The sequence below is a fragment of the Citrus clementina genome, unplaced genomic scaffold (assembly GCF_000493195.1).
Source record: "Citrus clementina cultivar Clemenules unplaced genomic scaffold, Citrus_clementina_v1.0 scaffold_7, whole genome shotgun sequence".
NCBI classification, from domain to species: Eukaryota; Viridiplantae; Streptophyta; class Magnoliopsida; order Sapindales; family Rutaceae; genus Citrus; species Citrus x clementina.
The window spans coordinates 5,514,673-5,539,798 of record NW_006262075.1 but is presented as its reverse complement, the minus strand read 5'-3'; the positions used below and the strand labels follow the sequence as shown (position 1 = coordinate 5,539,798).

The following is a 25,126-nucleotide window of genomic DNA, read 5'->3' as shown; positions in this document are numbered from 1 at the left end:
CTGAATTCACTAGTGAATTGAGCCTCCTAATTATATTCTCCGATTGTTGAATTAGGAATGCCTAGGCCCCATGTTATCAGTTTTCTTGATAACATTTTTCTTTATGTATTCTCTCCCTCTCATTTTTCTTTGAATAAAGCTTTGTGTACTCATCAAATTATTCCGAAAAAAAAAAGGGTTGCGTTTCAGGTGGAATCCGCCAATCAGTAAAGAATAAACTCTGTTCTGAGTACTCGGAAGCACATCCACTAGCTTTCTTCGTAATAAGTTTCGAACACCAACAATTAAATTAATGTATAAATCAACAATTATGTTTGTTTAGACAGGATGCATTGATGATGAAAATAAATAATGAACAAAGAATAATCAAGTTGGCAGGCAATAAAATAATTAAAAGAATAAAAAAAAGAGAGGTATGGTGTCCTCAATCAGAAAGGCTTCGCCCCAACGAAGTTGCCAGGGGGATCATAGTTGCAAGTGAAAAACGTGTTGCCATTGTGGCACTTAACTCTAGCACAGCCAACGCGAGCCGTATTTCGCCAAACCACCTGAGTGTAATGGCCGCACATATCCGGAACCCTGCATGTATTAGAATTGTAGTCATAGTCTTTCACCTCATCAATCCACATTTGAATAGCTTCTGAACCCTTCATGTCGTAGTCTGCCCAGGCTAGGTTCTCCCCGAAAGGCGTGTCTGAGTGCTCCAGTCGGCAATCCCCCCTGCGTTCATTGGCGTACCATTTTGCATAATCAGCTAGCTTGTCATCCCAAGCCAACGCGGGAAGCCCCATTTGGATTCTAATTCCGTTGTGTGCATGCAGCCAGTCATCTGGGTGTCTTGAGTTGGCCATTCCCAACGTTATCATCATCAGGCTGCAAAGCAGCATCTTGCAAAACTCCGTTCTCATTCTCTGTTTCATGGCGGAATGGGGAAGGGGACGATGAGAAGGTTGGGTTCAGTTGATTTGGTCGATGGAGTTTCTGTGGCCTTTTGTTTGGTATTTATAGGATTCACAACTGGAAAATTATCGGATCAGCTTCATTCCTCCAGCAACTAATTAACTGATTTTTTTTTCAAACTTTTTTCTTTCAAATAAAGTAAAATACTTGTCGCAACACAAAAAAAATGTCTATAGCTTAGCTATTTACACTCTCCTTCAGAAGCTTAAAATAAACTCCATTCTTCTATTTATAGGAAAGTGAAACGACATACCTACCTTTATCACGGTCAAATAAAATCAATGACGTGAAAATGTTACAACAACTGTATTCCTTCCATATGATCTTTCTGTTTCAATCTCCAAGGTTCCATGTCCATGTAACAAGCTACTCTCAATCAATTATCTTTCCCATCTGCTGATCCTAAATACAATGCCGGACCGCCAATTTGACTAAGCCCCAAGACACATTACAGTATCTTTTGAGCCATGTATTTCTAATATTATATTAAACGCCACGTGGCACTAATTTCCAAGACTACAACATCCCTTTAAAATCCGATTTCAGTTCCGCGGTGCCTGTCCTATATCTCACTAATTAAACAGTGAATGTTTCTCTCATGCTTGCAATTGGAGCGATTCCAGTACATCTCAGGGTTACATTTTAATAATTAATACTAATAAAGTTGACAAGAGTTTGATTAATTTTAACCTAGAGTTCATATCCTGGGAACCTAGCGTTCACTGGCTCAAGCAGATCAAACCAGATGCAAGCTGTACCGGCAAGTCCTTGGAACAGAGAGTAGCCATGATCAGCACCGCGAGTATGTCCTGAGGTCACTAGATTCTGAGCATTATGATACAAGAAGCTAGAAAATGCATTTGCCCTTTCCACATATATGGTCTCTCCCGTCAGACGATACAGGGAAAGGAAGGCATAGGCATTTCCTGCCGCTCCATCAGCCAGTCCCACCTTCTTCACCAATCCATTCTTCCACAGAACTTCACCTGCTTCTATAGCGGCATCACGAAATTCTCTATCACTTGGAAAGACCTGCAAGATTGAAGAAAACGTAGACATATTTTACCCCAAGAGCAAAGACTATCAAAGACTTTCTAACCTCCCTGCTATTGTGTGCCAAAAGGGAAAAGTTAAAAAAATGATTTTGCTGAAACACTAACCTGCGATGCCTTGCACAGCGTGATGGCCACACCAGTTGCGCCATGAGACCACTGCACCAACTTGTCCCTCGGGTTTCCTTCACTAACGGGATAATTGCCACTCTGAGGGAACCTATTACTCATCATATACCGTAAAGTTCCTTTCACATCCTCAGCGTCTTCTTCAGAGAGGGGGAAGTGAAGTAGCACTTGCAAAATTCCAGCAAGACCATTGGCTGCACCCCAGTACCTTGTGCCATGCCATCTGTACATCAAGGGGCACGCTGTGTTAGCAGTTGCACCTGCTCTGCCCCCAGCTAAAACAGCATCAACAATAGGCATGAGAAGCTCATTAGGCAATGTCCCTGCCCCGAGATGCTTGTTTACGAACAAAGCAGCCCATAAAAATCCAGCTCGACCATAAAGGAGATCATAAGACATTCCGAATCCGCCTTCTTCTGGTCCAGCTGGGAGGGCTCTCTCTTGTGCTATCTATATATAAATAATTGAAAATATTTATTAGATACATATATTTGGTTGATTCCCATGGACATTACTGTACCAGAAAATGACAGAGTAGTTTCATGTGTGTGTGTCAAAACTTAACTTTTAAAGTGCACTTCCGTTTCCATGATATGTAAAGCTAACCCATATGGTTACATTCCAACTTAATATACCTTTCTTAAAATTTTAAGACACGCCAGTGAACAAAATTACAGACAATTTAACAGCAATAATCCTCTAGATAATTGGAAAAAGATTTAGTTTCCCATTATATTTGGTCTTCACTTTATTAAAGTGAAGGCTCCCCACTGAAGAATTTATACTGGCTTCCTAGATATATAAGTTCTTTATGCGATCCTAAATTAAGGAAAAAGTGGCTAAGGCAACTCATTTTATTAGTAGTAGTAGGCATGAATTAGCAAATTGGTAGGATGTAGACCAGACCATTGATGTTATATGATATCCGTAGCTCAAGTAGGATACCTGTCCTTTATTTCGGTAAAAAAAATATGAAACTATTTGTAAAGTGAAAATAAACTTCACATTGATATATAACAATCTGGTCCTAAATTAAGCAAAAAATGGCTAAGGCAACTCAATTTTTTAGTAGCAGGCATGAATAAGCCAAATCGGTCTATTATGAACCATCAACCATCAATATTTTATGCTATTTGGTATACCAAGCAAATATCCAATTAAATATGACACTTTTTCCTTTCTTTAGGCAAAGATGTAAACTATAACAATAGTGGAAACAACCTTCCCATTAATGCATTAATACTGACAAGGATTAAAAAGTTGATGATTGAATATAATACCTCAAGAAAGAGATTCAAGAAGAAATCTCGCCTTGAACGGTCTCCCATGCGGTTAGCCACCACGGCACCTATTGCGTAAATCCCTCCTCTACCACATAAAAATGTCACGTGCCTGTACCAAAATGATTTTTGTCCGAGCGAAGTTATTTGTACTCTTAAAAATTATTTTAAATATTTCACTATTTTATATATTTATGTGCCAAATTTAAAAAAAATTAAGTTTTACTTGCTATCCTCTTTAAAATACAAAAAAAAAAAATTATCATAGTATATTGATAATATTTCCATAAGTAACATTTTCCACATTAATGTCTGTTTCTTGAAAATATGTACTGAAAACATTTTTTATTAAGGATTTTTTTTTTAATACGGACATGCACTTAAATCATATATTTGAATCATATATTTGAGAAAGTAAAGGGAAAATATGTACTGAAAATATTTCATATTTGTTCTTAAAAATCCACCTAACATTGGTTTGGAAAGAAACCAACCCACTCAATAATTAATAGTGGCAGTATATCAATAAAATCTTGCATACACTTAAACCTTATTTGCTTTTAAAAGTTACAGCTACTCTAAAAAAAATTATAATTATAAAATAAAAATTAATAAAATATAATAATATAATTTTTAAAGAATAATTTTGATAAAATTAATAAAAATATAATAAAATTTTTACTGTATAATTATAAAATTAAATAAATTTTATTTTTAAATTATAATAATTAATATTTATTAAATACTTCAGTGAAATTTCAAATATAACCTCAATAAACATGTAATGAATTACTCAAGTCTATTCTATTTTCATGGAATATTTTGCCTTTTTTTTTTTTTTTCAATTTTAGATGATTTTACAACCTGTAACATTATTGCAAGATATTTCAGCAACGGCCATAAATAATCGGCGAGACAGTGACCTCTCTGATCTCTCAGACTGACACATGACTTCTGTTTCAAATTTTCAATCCCATCAACTTTTACTTTCTTTACAGCTCAAAAGAAAAGCAATCAAACTGTGAAATAGAAAAAGTTAAAAACCAAAATTACCTGGTGGAGTCACGCACGACAGAAGCACACGTGTCAATAATCTCTGCGGACAATAGCAGTTCCTGCTGGTTACCAGTTAACTCGTACGACCTCAAGCAGATGAAAGCTGTGCCCAACAGACCCGTATAAAGAGTCGGGTCCATCCCCCTACCCGGTTCGCCCCCACCACCAGAACCTCTCCGCCAGGTCACCTCCACCACCTACACAAGTTCGTAACACAACATCTGATAGGCTGACTAGTGCTAACAAAATTTAAACTTTGCAGCAAAAAATATTTAATCAATTAATATTACCTGGTCTTTAAGAGACACGGCAGCTTTCAGAAAAGTTTCACATGGAAGGGACATGTTAATGGCGGCCGTTGGATCGACGATGCTGTCGTGATGAAGCAAATCGTGGCGTTCGCCGTTGTTATTATCTTCATGGGCATGGCTGTCCTGAGAAGCAAACTTTACTGAAGACATGTAGTTTATGTATTATTATTATTATTTTTTTTTTCTGAAATGAAATGTCGTGTAGTTTATTTCGATGTTTGTTTTGTTTTGCACTTCAGTAATCGGTCTCGCTCGGGACTAATATATGTATTTTGCAAGTAAACAGTTGCTTAAGATGTGGGCAAAACCTGTGGGCAGAGAGAGAGAAAGAGAGAGAGAATGTGAAAACTAAAAGAGTGAAGTGTCGAGTTGCAGTTGTATGAAGGGAACGGTGATACAATGTTGTACACGTGCTAAGTTTTCAGGTTTTTTACCAATTAATAAAATTGCCAGAGTTTATGATCATTTTTCACATGATTCTATTACGAGTGGAAATGAGTAGGACCAAAAGAAAAGGATAACATATAAAATATCTTCCCATCTTGCTACTTCTATGGTGCATCAGCTGCACCATGCATCAGAAATTATAAGGACCCTTGGATTGGATGGTTGAGATAGCTTTTCAACGAGGGGGGAGGTGAAGGGAAATTGGCTGATTGATAGTAAGTAGTAACCATTAATTTGTTTGTCTTTTATCCGAACCATAAATTCAAATCCGTAGTCCAATCTTATCCTTCTCTCCCTCTCTCTTTTTAATCTTATTTTATTTTTAATTTTGTTTGATCTGATTTTCTTTGCTTCTTTACTAAAATAAAATTTTGTTTGTCCAGGATTATCATGATACAGTATGTTAATGAGACTTAAAAAGCAAACATTATAGATTTATGAGAACAAATTAAAGTTATATCTCTAATCATGGAATTGTTAATATTTAATACATTCAGTGTTACAACAATTAATAAAATTTAGATTTCATAATTAATCTTTTTTTTTTCCTGTAATATAGCATAATCTAATAGGGTCCAGCTATGGTGCAACTATGGTACCGTACCACAGCTGCACCTAACCATTAGATCTAACTATTGTAAAAAATTCAATGACTAGGTAATTAGATTCAATAGTTAGGTACAACTGTAGCTAAGTCCTAATCTAATAATACTTAGAATCAAAATTTGGTAACTCAAAATCTATAGGCTTAGCTATGAGATGGGTAGTCGGAGATAGCCTAGGCTAGCTGGAAAAATTTATTTGAGCCCCATAATTGTTTTAAAATGTTTTAAAAGCATTTGGTAAAATAACTAATCTTTATATTAATCGTTAACACAATCCTTTATAATGTCTATAAATTTAATAATGTTCATATAGTTCCTAATAGAAATCCTATATATATATATATAACTAAACAAAATGAATAACCGGGGCTCGAAGTGGGACATGGAGGGGTCAAAATAGCTCTACTCCGTTTTAAATTAATCGGTCATCGGCCCATCAGATCACCCACCACAAGTTATTGTTACTATTAACGAACAGATCAGCAGCAGCAGGCACCATCTATCTACCAATTTTAAGTTTTCAAACCGAACACGTCACCTCTTGCTTTGTCAGTACATGCCTTGGTAAGAAACTGGGACAGCACCAGTGCAGCCGGTATTGGGAACTAAAATTTAAAGGCAAATTCTATCTTACGTGCATGTAAGATACATGCCTCTCACATGAATAGTGTATATGTGGGACCCACACACTATTCATGTGAGAGACATGTATCTTACATGCATGTAAGATAGGGGATCCCAAATTTAAAAGGCGGCAATGACTCTTGTTAAATGATCTCTTGTCAATTCACGGACTACACGTTGAAGACCCCGGAATACCGTTGATATTTTTGGTGAGAGTAGCACGAATCAGTGATGCATCGAGCTTTATTTATTTTTTTGCCATTTTTTTTTTCTTAACCACAAGGTGGTTCAGAGTGATCCTAATTATAGGAGATACTTTTAAGTCCGTACCACAAGTCAGATTAATCCCCATTTGCACCGGATTAACCCGTAAAGGGTGAAATGCTGATCAAAGTGGTGACTCCATACGAGAACGCGACTTGAACCCCTAACTTCTCTTAAAAAATGAGAGTGTTAAATCACTCACATTAATCAACTTGGATTTTCTTTTTTTTTCTTTTCTTTTATAGGGAAGCTTTTAGGTTAAGTATATAATATTAATTACAATGTCATGATGAAAAGCCATGAAAACCATATTCCACTTGTGTATTTCTTGTTTGCAATTGGCTCTTATTCATTGATTGTAATATTGAATTAACGAGTATTTGTTGACATCTTTATCAATTGATGAGATTCAGAATCGCGGAAGTGATCAGCTGCGTACCACTTCTTTCAGATATAGCACAGTTTCATTAGTTAGATTTTGACACGTTTGTAGTCGCGCTTCGCTTCTTTCGGAGTCGCTGCTTCTAAATCTCCAGATACTTCCTTCTTTTTTGTAAAATTTTAGTCTGTTTAGTTGGTTTTATTAATAATCTATTTTTAATAATAAAAAAATAAAAAATCGTAAAACAAATTCTATTCTTTGATTCTTAAAACATTAAGCGCAATACTAATTAATCGCAGTCCATAGGAATAAGGAACCAGTTGAAGAAGACGCGGATATTACTTTTATCCGCTACCTGAAAATGGTCAACGATTGCAGCGAGTCCGTCGGACCACTTCCTCTGTGTTTTGCATTCCAACGAGCGCCCCCAGTTTGAACATTCAGAATGTTTTCCAATATTGTCAGTTTCTCATTCCTCTAGAAGCTTACAACCAAACCTGTCACAACTCAAAACACTTCCCTAAAAATAAAATTTCTTTACATAATTTTCCCCTTTCTATGCTAAATTTTTGTGTAATTTTACAATCTATATATCCATACAATGGCTTAAGCTGTAATATTCAATGGTTGTGAGGTAGCAACTCCCCGTATTTAATGATTATGATAAACTGTAGAACTGAATCAGAAGGAAATAAAGGATGTGGAATTGCTTAAGCCTTCACGGCATTAAAATTCTTGTAGCTCAAGTTGTATTCTAGATTTCTAGCACAAGGGAAACAATTTACACTTTTTTTTTTTTAAAAAAAAAAAAAAAAGGAAAAATGGGAACCAAGTAATAAACTGGAAAACATTTCTTCCAATATTCTTGTGTGTTAAGTCTTTCATATACATATAAATATATCCTGAAAGGGAGCATGTACACAGAGTAATTACAGCTCCAAGTTTCATTTGTACGAAAAAGCTAAACCAGCAAACAACTATAAAAAATCAAAATACAATGTATATATATATTATGTTTATTCCATTGATGGGTCTTTTTTATGAGGAACCCTTCTCATTAGTAGTATATCTCCAAATCTCCTTATCAATGCTTTCTTTTTTCTTGTGTTTCTATCACCGTCGGGATCATCTAAATGCGTACCCTCTAGATTATCTAAATCATCTGGAATTATTGTTTTCCCATCATCCGAGAAAGAAACCGAAGAATTCTTCCGATGATGGCTTGCTGAGCCCGGTGAACGTACCTCAAATATAGAGCCTCGAAGTGGGTCAGCCTTACTAGATTCCTCATCTTCAGGCTTAAGTTTATTAGAAAACTTTGCATTCTCGTTTGCAACCTTGTGTGCATTCTCATCAGCAACCTTGTGTTTAAATGGGATTTTTACGTCCCTGACACTGATACTAAAACTTTCAAACAGTTTCTTGCCATTGCCATTGCCATTGCCATCTTTATTCTCCTTGTCCAATGAGTTATCTGCCTTTAGTTTCTTGCCTTCTTGTGTTTCCTCCAATTTCGACTCTTTGGAAGATGATTCAGAGAGCAACTTCTTCAATTCCTTCATACTTTCAATATTTGCAGCTTCATTCATTTTAAGGTCTTCGTTTTCTCGGCAAATAAAGTTTAAAGCTTCTTCCTTGGCATGCAAGGCATCCTGAAGCCGAGCATTTTCTGCCCTAGCAATCCCAGAAGCTTCTTTTGCAACATTAGCCTCATTTATGGCTTGCTTAAGTATATCGCGCAGTTTTAGAGTCTCCTCCTTTGCTGCCCTGGTTGTGTTCTCGGCTTCTTTAAGCGACTCGAGCATGGCCTCATGTTCCTGTTGTGCACCGTCTCTTTCCTCTTCTGCTCTCTTGATACAATCAACAAAACGAGTCTCTTTCTCATTCCAAGCCAAAAGTGATTCTTCAGCTTCCAATGTTAACCTATCGGCAGTGTTTCTGTAAAGGTCGGCTTCTTTCTTCAGCTCATCCAACTGCAACTTATGGCTGTCCTCAATGTTCTTGAGCTTCAGCTTCAATTCTTCAGACTCAGCTTTTTTCACTTCAAGCTCTGCTTCAGTTGAGGTAAGTTTTTCCTTAGCTTGGCTTGCTTCTAATGCAACTTCTTTCAGTGCTAATGCTAAATCATCAAGAGCCTTCTGGTTATTCTCTTCCGCCCCAGTAACCAACTTCAGTTCATTCTTTAAAAACCGTACCTCCTCAAGTAGACTGCTGACCTTCAACAGGGACTCCTTCTCGTTCTTTTCTGAAATAGCAAGCTTATCTTTCGCCAATTGAAGCTCAGAATTAAGAAATTCAACAGTTTCATTTGTACCCGCAAGGCCACTTTGAGATGCATTAAGATCTCTAGACTCCAATTTCTTCAACTTTTCACGAAGAGAGTTGATTTCAAACTTTGATTCTTCAAACACAATCATTGTTTGCTCAAGCTGTTTGGTCTGGGCAGAAAAGGAATCAAACATCTTTTTCTCGGATTCCTTCCTTTTCTCCACTTCCAGCTCCAGTTCCTGAAGCTTCTTCTTGCTTTCAGAGTACAAACTCATGGCATGAGCCTCTGATGACTTTGCATTACTCAAGGTCCCTTTTAACTCATCCAAAGAAGCATCTTTCTCCACCAGCTTAATCTCCCATTCTTTTTTCAATGATTCAATGTTCTTTTCTTTTACCTTCAATTCTTTACTTAATGTTTCATTCATTGTGTATATGTCTGCAGCCTTCCTGGTGGACATAGTTTCACTAAGCCTCATGTTGGCCTCTTGAGCCATCCTCTTCATCTCATGAAGCTCATCGAGGGCTCGATCTCTTTCTTTTTCTGCAGCATCCAATCGATCCTTTGTCATCTTAAGCGTATCCTCAACAGGTCTCATGTACTGCTGCATCTCCGAAACTCAGAACAATCGGTTTCTAACACAAATAAATTAGAGTTATACATGAAGATCATACTCGATGAAAAAAAAAAAAAACACCACTTTTACTTTGATTAAAACCAAATTCTAAACCAGCCTGATCTGGGCAGGATTCTAAACTCAAAGGCAATAAAATTGATAATCGAAAAATTAATACAAAATGCGTGACAAAACACAATTCAAGATTCAATCCATCAATTGCTTATAGAACAAGCAGTAAACAAAAACAAAAAGAAAAAGGCCTTACCTCAGGCAAATCGTGATCTTTGACCCTGAAGGGATTTCCCTTGGAATTATACAAGTATTCCGCCTTGAAAGAGTTCTGTTTTATATTAGACAAAACCAATGAAGGGTGCCGTCGTGGGAATTTATTAGACCCAGATAATAAAATCAAATTTTTTGGTCTTTTTTGACGAATTCAACAAGCAAATAGATAACTTTATTTTTAAAAAATAAAAAATAACAAAAAAACAAACATCTGATATTATGTACAACGAGAGCCCATTAAGGCTAAAAAGTCTAAGAACGACTAAAGCATGAAGAGCAGCTTGGAGCTTCAAACTTAGCCTCTGGGGGGTTTTTGTATGGTAACAAACCTTTTTCTGTTGATCACCCAATATCCATAATTGGAAAATCAGTAAAAAGGTTTAGCACAAATAGATTGAGTTTGTAGGAGAATCCGAGGTTGTCGGGTATATTAACTAAAAAATAAGAAAAATCAATGATAGCTTTGGGCTGAACGGTTTGGAAATGCGAGAGACCGGTCGGTTACTCGGTTGCTTGGCTTGGTATTTGGATTGTAGCAGTTTGGCGGGGAATTTAAGAAAATGTTGGTTGGATGGAGAATATTATTCATTATTCAAATAAGCATTATTGTATCTTGATTTTGACCCGCATCTCCTCTCCTTATTCGGCCGGTTGACAATGACGTGGCATGTTTTAATACGTATTTGGCGGCCACTAGTCTTAATTTATTATATACGGGTAATTTTTAAGGTCGTTCCTAAAATTTGACGTTTTAATACGTATGAATATCCTTCGTTTACCCACTTTAAACAAAACAACAATTTGCTGGGATAATCAGTCATATTAGGCCAAAATAGTAGCTTCATTTTGCTGCCAATAAAGCACGCTGAATGTAGCCGCCGTTAAAAGAGTATCAGCCAACAATAGCAGCTACAATGTCTGTACCCAGTCTCAAACAGGCGCTTAAGTCTGATGCGGTTCAGCAGATGCAATGATTCTTTGAGGTTCGTTTTGATGCAACAACACAAATACATCAAGTCCAGGGTCCATGTTCTCGAACATCATTGTCTCAGGATAGCACTTGTGTTCCAGGAAGTTCAGAATTACAGCATTTTTCATTCATCTTTTACAGAATCATGCTTCACCTTGATAATGCCTGTGCATTAATTGTTATCAGAGACCACATCAACCTCCGCGTTTCCCTCCTGTCAAGCATTTCCTCTGTGTTAAGCTGAACTAGTTTTAGTCACTCCTAACAAATATTACTTTTCCACCAGGAGCCCACTAATATCAAATAAGTTATATGTTAATCAAAAGAGCTCCATGAGGTAGCAATTTCTACAAAATCATCCACGGACTTCATTTGTACACTAGCCCTCTTAAGTTCCAAATGAATCTTATCAATACATGGATGAGACATGTCACCTCCCAAGAAATAATGCACTTTGTTACCAATTTCAATCCAACTATAAGCACATTGCTTAGTAACTCCTTGCTCTTTCATTAGAAGCCGCACTCTTGTCACATCTCTCCACATGCCAGCTGCAGCATATAAGTTGGATAACATAACATAAACTGCAGAATTCTGAGGATCCAATTCCCTCATTTTCTTAGCTGCTAGTTCCCCTAATTCCACATTTAAATTAATGACACATGCGGCAAGAAGCGAACCCCAGACTCCTGTATCTGCTTCAAATGGCATGCCTTGCGTTATCTGCCAGGCCTTCTCCAACTGCCCTGCTCGACTCAATATATCAACTAAGCAAGTATAGTGTTCAGAGCTAGGGATAATTCCATAAACTTTTACCATCAATTCAAACAAATCCATGCTCTCGTTCACCTTGCCTGCATGACCACAAGCAGACAATAAACTAAGAAAAGTAATCCCATCTGGATCAAAGCCATTCAATCCCATCTGGCTGAAGAAAATAAGAGCTTTCTCATAGTGGCCATGTTGCGCAAATGCTGCAATAATTGTATTCCACGAAACAAGATTAGGACTGTGTATTTGTCTAAAAGCTAGTTCAGAATCAAGGATGCCCCCACATCTGCTGTACATCGTAATAACAGCATTACAAACAGACACATTTGCTTCAAACCCATTTCTTATAACGAGAACATGACTTTGTCGTCCTTCGTTCAGCAATTGAAGAGCAGAACAGGCAGTGAAAACTGAAACAAGAGTCGCGTCATCTGGTTGCATATCCATTTTAATCATCCCCGAAAATAACCTCAATGCTTCTTCAGCAACACCATTTTGCGCATAACCTACAAAGTATAACGGCAACAACAACTAGCATATCAACTTTCCCATTTGAGTAATTTAAAGACCTTCATGAACCATGATTACAAAATATAAAACCAGTTCTAAGACCTCTGCAGTTACTTCCAAAATTGGGCTAACAATGGATGCGTACCAGCAATCATTGCATTAAAAGACACACAATCTTTAGGCTGAATTCTTTCAAACAAAAGTCTAGCATTCTCCAGCATCCCCACTTTACAGAAACCCGTGATCATAGAGGTGACCACAAAAACATTTTTGTCATAATCCGGCATCCGATAAAACAATTCTCTCGCTTCACAAAACCTCTCGTTCTTCACGTACCCGGTAATCATCACCGTCCAAGAAACGACATTTTTAAATGACATGTAATCAGACAAAGCCCTAGCCTTATCAACCTCTCCTTTCTTCATAAAACCGTCAAGCATTGCAGTATAAGAGATCACATTCCTCCTGGGCATCTGCTCAAAGAGCCTGGTAGCTTCCTCTAAGCGACCATGTTTTAGAAAACCTGAAATCATTGCGTTATAAGTGGCAGTATTTCTCTCGGGCATTGCTTGAAAGTAGTCGAAGGCATCGTCAATCCTGTCATTGTCGATGCAGCCAGCTATCATGCAATTCCAAGAGACTATGTTCTTAACAGGCATTGATTGAAACAAATTCTTTGATTCTTGAAGAAACCCGTTCTGCCAATAGCCAGTGATGATGGCATTCCATGTAATGACATCTTTTGTAGTCATTTGATCGAACAGTTGGCGCGCAGCAGATATTTTGCCAGCACGAGACAAAGCACTGATCTTCGCATTGTTTACGAACACATATTGAGTTGAAAATAGCCGGATTAGACAATTGGATGAGTGAGGAGTAAAGTTACCGCAACTGTCAGGAGTGCTGAGTATTCGAAGTATGGGCGGGAAAAGGATACGTTTAAGATAAGTTTGATGGAAATAGCTATTGCAAAGCATGGGCGCCTCCCAGGTGGTTTTGATTAACACTCTGGCAAAGGCAGGGATATCATTATTTCTCTTTAAAGTATTACTGAGTGAGGACAGAGGACACCAATCAAATTAACAGGGTCCCGCCGAGTCCTTCCCCAAATGTCTCTGTGTTTTCATGGTCTAAGGGGAACACTATATATGCCTGGAAACAACCCTAATCCCTGTTATAGGTTTAATATGCCGCAAATCGAGGTCCAATTTTGATCAGTATTCATAAATAAAGAGAGAGAGAGAGAGAGAGACTATTAGCAACCCTCCAAAATTCCCTTAAAACCCTTTTTCTATTACAATTATATTTAAAGACAAAAATAATTATCAATTCATCTATTTTAATATTTTATCCCTCTTCAAACTTTTTTTTATTTTCTTCCCATAAAAAATCATCTGTATTTTTGTTTTATTCATTAATTAACATATTCTATTCATTATAAGTTTATAACAAATCCACAATTTGCCAAGCAAATTATAGTACAATATCGATTGTTCTTTGCTTTATAAGAAGGGACATTTTAGCCGAGGAAATAAAAACCGTATATCAACAATGAAATTTAATTACTCAGCTTCAACTACAATGATCTCATATTTGGTTTCTTCTAACTGCTCATTGATGATAGTCACACAGCATCCTGCATAATTCTAATGACTTCCTTTAGTATGCTCTAATTCCACCTCATTAGTTCCAGTATCTTCTGTTATCCCCTTTCCAACTTCTTAAATTTGTAACTCATCATCAAACAAATTATAAAAGGCTAATATATCTTGGTATTTTTTTAATGAATTGTTTGAATCTTGGTGTTTTCTTTTTTATCTTTTCCACAATTTTTCATTCGGATTTGCTTCATAATCATACTAAAACTTTTTGCATCATAATTCTAAAGATATTGAATCTAATTCACTAATTTGTATTAAGAAGTTTATCACCCTCATAAATTTTGTGTGGAGATTAATATAATAAGACTCTAAAATAATTTTAGTAGTGAGAAAATATTAGGAAATCGAAAAATTAATAAATTAGAAACAAGGGGTAATTTAGGCATTAAGTGGAATACTAGTGATAAAGAATTCTTAGAGGGGTGCCAATAGTCCAGCTCAAAAGAGATAAAATAATTAAGTTCCGTTTCTGCCCTCAAATACCTCCTTAATGCCTTTTATATTCTGCCAACAGGCTTTCGAAAATATTCAGCAAGCATTTAGCTTTGGCATGCAAATGTAGAGAAATAATATGCCACAAATCACCTGCTCAAATATAAATTAGGCCACAATATGGCGTTAAATTAACGAACATGTTTTCTCCTACCTTTTTGCTCTTAATAATCTAGGTGAAATAAGTCATCAAAATTAAATCTTTTAAGGAAAAAAAAAGATTAAAGAGAAAATCCTAACCCCTACCTAGCAGCTACGAGCCTACCAGAACCAATCTGGCCATTCAAGGCGACCTACTTCACGTAAGCCCACCAAAATTAATATTAACCATTTATTGAAAAGAAAACTCCGTCATATCATTTCACTATCTAGTAATGGGTATCCAAAAAATTAAAAATCAAATTACATAATCAGTTATTATAAATAAGAGGTGAGAGTGCAGGGCTAAAAGAAATCTGTCCACGAATCGAACAGTTGCGTAGGAAGCTCCAATTTCATTGTGAATTTGCAAAGTCTTGCTCAGAAATTACAATCTCACAGTCTTTGATAATCTAAGTTAAGAGTGGCTTCATTGTGAATTTGCATAGTCTTGCTCAGAATTTCCAATCTCACAGTTTTGATAATCTGGGTCCAGAACTCAGTCACTCTGACTTCAATAATACCACACCATTACAATTGAGTTCAATGAAATGGTGAAGAAACATCAATATTTTTTTTTATTATTCAACAAAAACATTGAATCAATTTCATAAAAGAAAAATAAATAACAAACTAAACTTAGATTAGAAGCAAAATAATAGAGATGTTCAACACCACCACTATTGTGGCAACAGGTATCCAAAAGAACACATAAAAGCCAGTCTCTTATGGCGAATTAAAATCCCCATCATCAACAAATAGACATTATAAAACACCACCAAAAACAAACCCAGATGATGACAAAAGCCATATTCTAATAACTACTGGAATCCTACCCCTATCTACCCCCACCAACCCCCACGTACAAATTAACACATTACAACTTCCCCCTTCCCTTCCAGTCATTCAATTGAAGCAAGCAGCAATTACGCTTAAGCACGCTCGCCACGGATCCTACGGGCAAGCTGTATGTCCTTGGGCATAATAGTGACACGCTTTGCATGAATGGCGCAGAGGTTAGTGTCCTCGAAGAGACCAACAAGGTAAGCCTCCGCTGCCTCCTGCAGGGCCAGTACTGCATGGCTCTGGAAACGCAGATCAGTCTGCAAAACAGACAACAAAATAGCTATTAACCGTCTATCAAGAAATCTTGGGAACTCAATTTAAAGATAACAATCAAAACGATAATAAGGTACCTTAAAGTCCTGAGCAATTTCACGAACAAGTCTCTGGAATGGGAGTTTCCTGATAAGCAGCTCGGTACTCTTCTGGTACTTGCGAATTTCTCTGTACAAAATTACCCACAAAAATTAGACAAGAACAACTAAAGCTATACAACGGAGATTTAAATTAGAGAACGAACCGAAGGGCGACGGTTCCAGGACGGTAACGATGAGGCTTCTTAACACCACCGGTGGTGGGCGCAGACTTACGGGCGGCCTGTAAAACAAATTCACAACATAAATCTTTTAACATACTGAAAGAAACAAACATAATTAAGCGAAGAATAGTGAAATGAAACAAACCTTGGTAGCAAGTTGCTTCCTAGGAGCCTTTCCTCCGGTTGACTTACGTGCAGTTTGCTTGGTACGGGCCATCTGTACAGATTACAATCACCGCTTAATTTAAACCAATTCTTGATCAGATCTTAAATAAACGACAACCCTACGGATTACACAAGCGATTTCAAGAATAAGTCAAAATCAAAAACCCTAAATTGACAAATTCGCCGGTAAGAGGAGAAAGCCAACACGATAAGAATGATGACACGGCAAAATCACAAGATTTGTTTTTTTCTAAATAAACAAAAAAAAAAACCTAATTAACAAAAAACAAAAGGACGTACCTCTGAGTTTCTTCAACTCTTCCACTCAATTTCTCTCTCTAAAAATTTGCTTTAAAAACTGAAAAAGGTAGCGGTTAAGGCGTTTATATAGAATGAAGAAAGGTGAATGGGATCACGGGATTGGACGGTCGCGATGCGCTATCCGTGTGTTTTTCTTGTACGAAATCTGACGGCGTGAGAAGGCGTAAGATGTGTTTTCTTGGGTTAAGTGGATGGTCACGATGTGATTTTAGAATGATGACGCGGATCGTCAGTGCTAGTTACTCGATTCCTATTGGTTATAGAAGGAAGTAAAGAGTTTTTGAGTTTTTTAAGTATTGCCTACTGTTAAGGAGGTCTAACTCACTAATACGTGTCGGTGTTGGAGAAGCCAGAGCGGGCGGAAGTCGGTTTCTTGAGGAGTCGTTTGAAAAATATATACGGAATGGTTTATTATTGTTTCGCTACTTACAGAATTGTGAAATATCAAATTATTATAAGAAATATAATTTTTATTAATTTTTTATGTATTTTACTATAAAAGATAAAATTAATATTTTAATAGTCAATTAATAATTTTAAGCGAAAAGAAGTAAAATAAAAAGTTTTACAAACTTACAGTAAAATGAAAGAGAACAATATTTTTTAGTTGGAAGCTGCTACCTTACGTTGCATGTAAGGTACAGTCTCTCACAAACTCAGATATGGATCTCACTTGAACCCACCATCCTTGTGAGAGGCTGTACCTTACATGTAATGTAAGGTAGCAAAAGCCTACTTTTTATAGTCATTTAATATTTTACAATTCTTGAAATAATAAACTAATAATAACCATATGTGGAATTATGAGAAAGTAAAGGATCCGCTGACAAATACTTGTTTCTTTATTTGCCCTGTTTTGACTTTTCGTCAATATTTTTCCTGAGACTTGTGATTCTTTTCCAGCACGTTATGTCTAATTAATTTGATTGCTTCAAGTTCACTCTAATTAATTAATTAGTAGTTCCAGTATCACCGTGTCATAAAAAAATAAAACTTTGCAGAAACAATAATTACTAATATTTAACGTATTGCATTCAATTAGATTTTCAATTAAATTTTAAATATTTTTGGTTTAATTTTTATATATAGAAGGAAATAGTGGCATTTTCATATAATTGCGAGTTTACAAGTTTCTTGACTGAAATATCATTCCCCCCCATTAAAACAAAACAATAATATAAAACAACAGCAATAAGCCAATAATTAAAGTTTCAACAGGTTTCATCGCAGAAATTTTTCTATTCAATGATCAAAACCATTATCCAATGCAAAATGACAGTGTACTGGGAACTTTCTTCCAAAAAACCAGTCTGGCGCAATTTTTATTAAGTTCAGATGCAAATAGAATTCAAATAGAAAATACAATTCTGATCTCTTAGAAAGAAACTTTCCGTTTCTAAAGTGAAATGGTTACAGCTACCAAAACCGCATGAACAATAATCATTTACAGTTTTACACCTTGTCTGTTCAGCGTCTTCTTTCAGAAAAGACGACACAATGCAGGCCGAGCAGTCAAGAGAGGAAAAAGAATACATTTCATTTCGACTACCTAATTTTCCTTTACAGAGGTACAAAAAAATTGGTACTAATGCATACAACTCTTAACTTAACACGGGAAATAACAATCTCGTACACCAAGAGCTCCCTGAACAACTAACCCGAAATGCTCAAACAAGCCCTTAAAATTATCAAACACCCTCGTCTAATCAGCAAGGCAAACCATACGGTGTCAGATTCCAGACTCAAGAATCAGTGAGGTTGCACTAGCAATAAAATAAGCAGCAGCAACCATGCAGGACCTATTGCCTAATTTTAACAGAGTAGTTTTGTCACCTTATATCCCACCGACTTACCCAGAAATGCCAACTGGTCCAACTTCCAAGGGCCTATAAATACTGTTAAACTAAATAAAACTTGACCACCATATGGTTGCAGCATATCATACAGATTTTTGCAAGACATTTATGGTCCTAATCATGCGTCACTCAAGTGGAAATAGTCGGCAACTCCCAGGTGATTAGCAAGCCGCCGAACACAGGATTGCACAACATCCGACTTTGGAGAGAAACAGCTGGGAAGTTGGGGCAGGCAGACAGGCAGATATTCCTCACTGGCTTCTGGAGGGAAGAAGTGAAAAAACACACAGCGGCAAAGTATAAATCTGAAGACAAAACAGATCATATTTTATAAGAATATAATAACTAAACAGCCAAAATATAAGCAAGAGTACTAACAGACTATCAATCTCATTCAGACAAAAGCCCTTAGCCGTTTCTTCCTGCAATACCCAGCAGTCCCATCACTTAAGCTCTACACTTGTTCCAAAGTGGAATCCATCTTTCCATTGGACGCAAAACATATAATTAACCAATCAGATACAACCATTCTGCTTAAGTCATAAAGTTCTTTACCTAAGAATAACCCGCCGTAGAAATGGATCAGACAGAACTTGTGCCCAGACCAAATCCAAGCTGGTGGATGTACAGAGAAGAACTTCCCATTCAGAGAAAGAAGTGGAGAGTATACTTTCTGCGTCATTGTAAATGTCCTAGAACATAAAAGCACAAGGAAATAAGAGTAATTGTTTATACAATAAACCATTGGGAGGATCAGAACATTTTGCTATTGACTTACAACATTAGCATCTGATGAGGAAATGCCAACCATTTGACAGAAAGCTTGTAGAGGAGCAGTCAAGAAAAATGTAAACTGACTTCCATATTGTGTTGTATCAGCACTCGACGGATCCTTAAATGCTGGCCTCAAAGGTGAAAGCAGCAGAGCAGCAGTTTCTCCCTTTTCTGCACCGTGTATGACCTGGAATCATTCAAAAGCCAAACGCAAGGAAATGTACAGATTAATTAAGATTTCAAAGGCCAAAGATGAAGGAAACAACAGAAAGAAAAAGAAAAAGGAAATCAGAAATTCCGACAAGTTTTGCAAAACCATGAATAATTTTGCCTTGCAATATACACTCAGCAGAGAATGGCATTCAAATATGACTTTACTGGTAGTTAGAATTGCATTTAGAAACAACTTAATAGTGAGGTCAATAGCGTCATGCAATCCTTAGAACTAATGGTCACTACATGCCAATTTATTAATTCAAGATGGTTCAATCAATAACAAAAATATAATGTTAAATCTTGCTACATATTACATATGTTTATAAATATATTACGAGAGAGCATCCATTAATTGTCCAATCCTATCTCTCTTAATTGATTTGCGTTGAACCATTATTAAGGTAACCAAGAAGTCCCACAACCAACCAAGATATGTTCAACCACTCACAAGAACACATAACAGGTATTTTTAGCGCTCCACATAATTCGAATCTCGAGAGGTCTGGCTATGCTCCTCCTCCTGAGTTCTCACTTTATCAAAACCACCCGTTCAGGTTACTTCTAGTAAACTAAGGGTCTGTTTGGCACTGCTGTCAGACAGCAACAGCTGCAAAGTGTTTGGTTAACACTTGCAGCAGTGGCTTTTAAGCCAAGGTGATTTTATCCAACAATTAGTTCACAAAAACTTATATCTTTACTAGTTTTGTCAAAAATATATTTAAAACTCAAATTTACCAAACACAATCAACTTCTATTTAGGAGCTAGAACCTTTTTTCATAGCAGTTTCAGCTTTTAAGTCATAGCACCTCAATTCCAATTACCAAATTGACCCCGGCTTGAGGGAAAAGAAAACAAGATAAAATATAGAGATGAACTCATTTTTTTGTTGTAAGCTAATCTATATTTAGGAACTTTTTAACCATAAGTTTGAAAATTCAAATGCATAAAAAAAGTGAAACTAGGGCAATCACAATTGAACTCCTGTATAATTCTTTATCCTTGAACCACTCTAAAGTAACAAAAGGCAAAAAACTCCAAGCAGAAAAAGAATCATGGCCTTGAATAGAAGAATAACTGGAACTCACATCCTTGTGAGCCTTTTTTCTTATTCAGATTTTCATGATATCTTATCCTAGCAAATTAATTCTTCAAAGATGTTTCAGATTCAGAAAGAAATATAGAGAGAAAGGGTAGCAGCTGCATTTGCATGTAAGCATACATATCTAACTCAGCAGTTACAGCAGAACAAGTCATGAATCAGTCTAGTATAATCATAGTACAGTGTATGACAGCTGAATATTCTACATAAACTATATATAATTGTAGACAGAATCGAAATTGCCCGAAAAGCGAGAACAAGTTATGACAAACCTGCCTTGAATGCATGGCTGATGTCACTATCAACAATCAAGAATAATGGTCTCCGCGTAAAAGGAAGTATATCACCTGGGTAGAGGTTATTTCGATCTGCAAACCCAGTAAAACCATATAACAAAGGAAAAGAACTATAAAAAGCTATTTGAAATTGAAGCATAAGAGAAAGTAAACAATGGGCAAGAACAAAAGTGAAACCAAACACAAACCCTCACAACACAGACTAGATATGACATAAACTAACTGTAGGTGCCTACCCCCATTTCCTCGAGGACCCAACCACAGATAATTTTCATAGCAGTCACTTGACTCTTTCTTGCCATTTACATGATATTCAGGTATAGAGCTATTTTGTTTCTGGGAGATCCGAGAAACAATTTTGCTGCTTGAAGATTTCCTTGATCCTCCAGAATGTTCCCCCTGAGGAACATTACTATGACCAGCCTTCCCTGTAGAATGGATAATTGAGATGACAAGGACAAAAAGTGGGAAATCAAGGAAAATATAACTTGGTTGAACTTTAAACAAGAAAAATGGAAGCAAAAAAGACCTGAAGACGATAGATATAATAACATAATGCTCTCTGGAGGGAGCTCCTCACAGACGGTTGCAATAACCTGTCAATGCATCATTAATCAAATATTAACCTTAATAATTACATATCCATACCAAAGACTGCAAGAAACTGAAAGAATGATTTAAGTGCGCACTGCACACATCCTATATAGAAAACTAGATCCAGATCTTTACAACACACAGACAAAAGACACATGCTGTGTAGAAGAAAACCATTACAGTGCAAACGTTGCTACAAGATCCATATGCACAATGTTGAGAAAGGAATCAGGCTTTTTATTCCCAAAAAAAAATATTAATATCTCTATGACATATATACGACAGAAGATCTACAGATGCAAGCAGATAGACCACCAAAAACGTTTTCAATCAAATGCAGAAGCAAGCTAACTAGTTTACATAACAGACCATGTTAACTGCATTATATTCAATATAATGGCTTGAAAACTCACCGCTAACAAATGTGTCGCAGACGGGCGATAAAGAACAGCCTTCCTAGGATTTGGAGGTAAGCTTGGATCAGTCATATCTGCCACAAAGTTTATATCTATAACTCCAGAGGTCCCTGAATGATCAATTGAAGCACCAGAATGATCATTGGGTAGAACAGGGCGCTTTTGGTAAAAAGATCCGGTTGGCTCCCATTCCAAACATTGCAACATTCTATAAGTGTCCAAAGTAAGTTCAGCAAATTTAACCTGAAAATGGAAACACATTTACAACTAAGTTAGATTTCTCCCTGCAGAGAATACTGCCAATATTAAACACCAAATGTTCTAAAATTATGACAAGCAACAATCTAGTTAAAGAGGGGAAAAGAATTACCTCATTTCGGTGATAGCTTGTCAAGATTGCATCCTTAAATTTCAAAACCTTCTTGGCGTGGAAACGTGCCACATATGGAAGAGAAGCTGCATGAGAATCAAACATAGCACAATAACGCAATGGCCTGATATATGCAAAGGCCGTGTCAACTTTAGTAAAGCGGACAATTTCTTGAACCACTATCTTCCATTCTTTGAAGTTTGTTTCCTACAAAGAAAAAACCCAAGTAACCCTGGTTGCATCTTGACAAACGTTACTACTGGATGACAAAGTCAAGAAAGCATGAAATTATAGCATTCCTCAAACTTTGTCATGATAAGTTTTGATTGATTTTCACCTATAATGATTTGCATGCTTAATTATGAGAAATAGAAAAGCAAAAATTTATGCTTCTATACTGCTGTACGCTTTTGATTACATTTACTTGCAAATCATGAAAGTAACATATAAACCTCCTCTCGCAATTTCCAATCAACAATTCCCACATAGCAATTGATGGAGACAATTATAACAACCAAAGGGAACAAAATCAATCAAAGCGGGTGAACCAAATCTATTGTTCTAGTCTTCCAGACATAATCTGTTAAAGGTTCTCTGAATCATTTGGTGCAGGTGATATATGCTACTTGAAGAGAACATAAAGAGTGAGAAATGGCCATTGGAGCATCCAATTCCAATAAGCTTTTGGCCTGTCAGGTTTACATCTCATTAGATGTTAGATCAAAAGAACTCTCCTTGCACACACACTCTTTCTCTAAACATTGCCAGACCATCTTGTCAGTAAGTTACTTAACAGTGTTAGCAATCAAAAAAATATAGAATTTGAAATATCATAATTAACAACTTGAGTCAAACGTTTTGGGCCCAGTCAGTTTCTCCTAAATAAAAATGTAGGCCAAACTTCCTTCTGCCAATTTCATTACAGAGTAGAAAAGTACTTTCTTGGATTCTGATCTGAGTCTGATTTGCCACCTTCCTTCAAATATACAATCGTCAAATGCAATTCTATCTCTAAGTGAAATCAATGATATCACCATAAAAATGGTATTTAATAAAAAAATTATACATGGTAAGCTCCACAAAAAGGGAAAAAAAATATTTTTTAAAAAAAAAAAGTAAAAGAAACCTCAGAACAAAATCAATCAGCTACAGAATATTTGAGTGGTAGAAGATTTAAAACCTTAAGTTTTAGGAAAAGAATAAAAAAATATATAAACATAAAGCAACGTGCAAATCCATTTACCGAAACACCCATCAGAGATAATATAATTGTTAGAACTAATAATTTAGAGCCTCCTCGGTGTTTCTAATACTCAATTTACTTCCTCAAGGATAGCAGAAAAAACCAGGTGGGAAGCAAAACTGAACCATTCATCCCTTTCTCTTATCATCGTATTTTCAATTTGAAAAAAGGGGAAAACAAAAAGAAAAACAAAAAAAGTAATTTGTGCAGTAGCAAAACTTAAATCCGCCAAAAATAAAAATAAAAACTCAACCTTATACTTGTTTAGTAACAACAATCTAAAAAAAAAAAATCGATTTAAAACTTTTTATCCATTATATAATTCCTGTACATCTTTCACAGCCAACAAACAGAGCTATTAACACTTCAAAAGAAAGCAAAATTAAAAATTGAAGCTTGAATTTACCCGAAAATTGGCGTTGCAATCATCGACCAAGTCCCTGAAGCGGTCGACGAGAAACTTGACCATCTCAGTCCGGTTTAAAATCAAAGAAACCAGCAAAAACCGAGCATAAAACCTCAGCTCCTTAAACCTAACTCCCAGTTGCTTAACTTTCGCTCCCTCGAAATATTTCCTACTCAAAATGGCCTCGTAAAACACATAAGCCTCAACAATAAACCTGGCCTCGCTCGTCCTCATGTACTGGTTGAAGTACAGCTGCCCGATCCGGCTGGCGATCTCGCCAATCTCCCACCGGTTCAGACCGGAGGCAACGAGCTTAGCCCGGTTCTCTTGCTGGTACTTCCATAAGCGCATGTAAGCTTTGAACACCTTCTGGAAGTAGTGTTGGTTTTGGGATCGGTGGCCGTACAAAGGAAGGTCGCGGACTCTGGCGAACTTGCGGTCCGCGCTTTCGATAAGAGCGCGAAACGTTTGAGAAACGACTTCGTCTTGAGACATGAAGGTCGAAAAAGTCCCCCCTAATAATGCTTGCCGCTGCTATAACTACTAGGTGTCCATCGGGAAATGAGAAATATGGTTTTAGAGTTAGCCTTAGAGAGAGAGACGGGAAGACGAAGATGTACGCTCCGCTTTTGGGTGGTGTGAACCTTGTGAGCTATGAATTTTGTTTGTGAGGTGTCAGCATGAAATTCTGTTTTGTTTTAAAAAAGCGTCTATTTTTATTGTTCGGATTTTGTTAGTCGGTTAGTCCCTTTCTTTTTCTTTTATTCGTTTATTTTTCCGGAAGTTGCATTTACTGTTTCAGTGGGTTAACGGTGGCTGGCCCTCGCGCTGGCGGCGTCGGAGATTTGGATGTGAGTCGAGGGTAAAAATTTATAATTTACTTAAAATAAATTTATTTTTTGGATAAAACTGTGGTGTAACTGTGGTACCGTGCCACAGTTGTACCAAACTGTTAGATTTTCACTTATTTAAATGGACCTCACTCATTTAAGTGGATCTAACGACTGGTACAACTGTGGCACGATACCACAGTTACACTGTAGCCTGACCCTTATTTTTTATATTATTTTAGTTGAAAACTATTAGTGTTATTAATTAATTTATATATATATTGAAATAAGATGGACGAAATTCAATCAATTTTTTTTTATTTGCACCTCCAC

The 25,126-nt window shown here is 36.5% G+C and overlaps 6 protein-coding genes across 7 annotated transcripts; all 6 read right to left on the bottom strand.

Annotated features, from left to right (window-relative positions):
* Positions 1–313: 313 nt before the first annotated feature.
* On the bottom strand, positions 314–1,151 carry LOC18037072 (pathogenesis-related protein 1). Its single transcript, XM_006426271.2, has one exon. The coding sequence runs from the start codon at positions 918–920 to the stop codon at positions 429–431; it is 492 nt and encodes a 163-aa protein (XP_006426334.1). The 5' UTR covers positions 921–1,151; the 3' UTR covers positions 314–428.
* A 96-nt stretch (positions 1,152–1,247) lies between these two features.
* On the bottom strand, positions 1,248–5,236 carry LOC18037071 (lanC-like protein GCL1). The gene is made up of 5 exons (XM_006426270.2): positions 4,768–5,236; positions 4,475–4,674; positions 3,422–3,533; positions 2,121–2,591; positions 1,248–1,992 (listed from the first exon to the last, which is right to left on the bottom strand). The coding sequence occupies exons 1-5, from the start codon at positions 4,936–4,938 to the stop codon at positions 1,651–1,653; spliced, it is 1,296 nt and encodes a 431-aa protein (XP_006426333.1). The 5' UTR covers positions 4,939–5,236; the 3' UTR covers positions 1,248–1,650.
* Positions 5,237–7,987: 2,751 nt separating this feature from the next.
* On the bottom strand, positions 7,988–10,838 carry LOC112097053 (putative WEB family protein At1g65010, chloroplastic). Its single transcript, XM_024181344.1, has 2 exons — positions 10,264–10,838; positions 7,988–10,014 (listed from the first exon to the last, which is right to left on the bottom strand). The coding sequence occupies exon 2, from the start codon at positions 9,987–9,989 to the stop codon at positions 8,127–8,129; it is 1,863 nt and encodes a 620-aa protein (XP_024037112.1). The 5' UTR covers positions 9,990–10,014; positions 10,264–10,838; the 3' UTR covers positions 7,988–8,126.
* Positions 10,839–11,071: 233 nt separating this feature from the next.
* Positions 11,072–13,663, bottom strand: LOC18037327 (pentatricopeptide repeat-containing protein At4g02750). Its single transcript, XM_024180702.1, has 2 exons — positions 12,680–13,663; positions 11,072–12,530 (listed from the first exon to the last, which is right to left on the bottom strand). The coding sequence occupies exons 1-2, from the start codon at positions 13,509–13,511 to the stop codon at positions 11,569–11,571; spliced, it is 1,794 nt and encodes a 597-aa protein (XP_024036470.1). The 5' UTR covers positions 13,512–13,663; the 3' UTR covers positions 11,072–11,568.
* A 1,784-nt stretch (positions 13,664–15,447) lies between these two features.
* Positions 15,448–16,773, bottom strand: LOC18037689 (histone H3.3). The gene is made up of 5 exons (XM_006426268.2): positions 16,672–16,773; positions 16,352–16,423; positions 16,189–16,265; positions 16,022–16,112; positions 15,448–15,928 (listed from the first exon to the last, which is right to left on the bottom strand). The coding sequence occupies exons 2-5, from the start codon at positions 16,421–16,423 to the stop codon at positions 15,758–15,760; spliced, it is 411 nt and encodes a 136-aa protein (XP_006426331.1). The 5' UTR covers positions 16,672–16,773; the 3' UTR covers positions 15,448–15,757.
* A 1,210-nt stretch (positions 16,774–17,983) lies between these two features.
* On the bottom strand, positions 17,984–24,682 carry LOC18037747 (protein SCAI). Of its 2 annotated transcripts, XM_006426262.2 has the most exons (9): positions 23,964–24,682; positions 22,315–22,521; positions 21,942–22,187; positions 21,464–21,530; positions 21,171–21,362; positions 20,915–21,006; positions 19,327–19,509; positions 19,104–19,240; positions 17,984–18,853 (listed from the first exon to the last, which is right to left on the bottom strand). In XM_006426262.2, exons 1-9 carry the CDS (start codon positions 24,456–24,458, stop codon positions 18,667–18,669), a joined length of 1,806 nt encoding a protein of 601 aa, XP_006426325.1. In that variant the 5' UTR covers positions 24,459–24,682; the 3' UTR covers positions 17,984–18,666. The 2 variants fall into 2 exon arrangements, with proteins under 2 accessions (XP_006426325.1, XP_024035891.1); XM_024180123.1 differs by lacking the exons at positions 17,984–18,853; positions 19,104–19,240 and having other exon boundaries at positions 19,341–19,509; positions 20,911–21,006.
* Between the last annotated feature and the right edge of the window lie 444 nt (positions 24,683–25,126).

What these genes read in the sequence shown, in the direction of transcription:
- LOC18037072 (XM_006426271.2), bottom strand. Translation starts at nt 920, where the DNA reads ATGAAACAGAGAATGAGAACGGAGTTTTGCAAGATGCTGCTTTGCAGC.
- LOC18037071 (XM_006426270.2), bottom strand. Translation starts at nt 4,938, where the DNA reads ATGTCTTCAGTAAAGTTTGCTTCTCAGGACAGCCATGCCCATGAAGAT. An exon ending in GTCGTGCGTGACTCCACCAG is followed by an intron (nt 3,534 to 4,474) that starts GTAATTTTGGTT and finishes ATTTTGGTACAG; the next exon opens with GCACGTGACATTTTTATGTG. An exon ending in TCTTGAATCTCTTTCTTGAG is followed by an intron (nt 2,592 to 3,421) that starts GTATTATATTCA and finishes ATTTATATATAG; the next exon opens with ATAGCACAAGAGAGAGCCCT.
- LOC112097053 (XM_024181344.1), bottom strand. Translation starts at nt 9,989, where the DNA reads ATGCAGCAGTACATGAGACCTGTTGAGGATACGCTTAAGATGACAAAG.
- LOC18037327 (XM_024180702.1), bottom strand. Translation starts at nt 13,511, where the DNA reads ATGCTTTGCAATAGCTATTTCCATCAAACTTATCTTAAACGTATCCTT. An exon ending in TTTTAATGCAATGATTGCTG is followed by an intron (nt 12,531 to 12,679) that starts GTACGCATCCAT and finishes TATACTTTGTAG; the next exon opens with GTTATGCGCAAAATGGTGTT.
- LOC18037689 (XM_006426268.2), bottom strand. Translation starts at nt 16,423, where the DNA reads ATGGCCCGTACCAAGCAAACTGCACGTAAGTCAACCGGAGGAAAGGCT. An exon ending in CCTGGAACCGTCGCCCTTCG is followed by an intron (nt 16,113 to 16,188) that starts GTTCGTTCTCTA and finishes AATTTTGTACAG; the next exon opens with AGAAATTCGCAAGTACCAGA. An exon ending in AAATTGCTCAGGACTTTAAG is followed by an intron (nt 15,929 to 16,021) that starts GTACCTTATTAT and finishes TCTGTTTTGCAG; the next exon opens with ACTGATCTGCGTTTCCAGAG.
- LOC18037747 (XM_006426262.2), bottom strand. Translation starts at nt 24,458, where the DNA reads ATGTCTCAAGACGAAGTCGTTTCTCAAACGTTTCGCGCTCTTATCGAA. An exon ending in ATTATATCTATCGTCTTCAG is followed by an intron (nt 21,363 to 21,463) that starts GTCTTTTTTGCT and finishes TCCATTCTACAG; the next exon opens with GGAAGGCTGGTCATAGTAAT. An exon ending in GGGTCCTCGAGGAAATGGGG is followed by an intron (nt 21,007 to 21,170) that starts GTAGGCACCTAC and finishes CTGGGTTTGCAG; the next exon opens with ATCGAAATAACCTCTACCCA.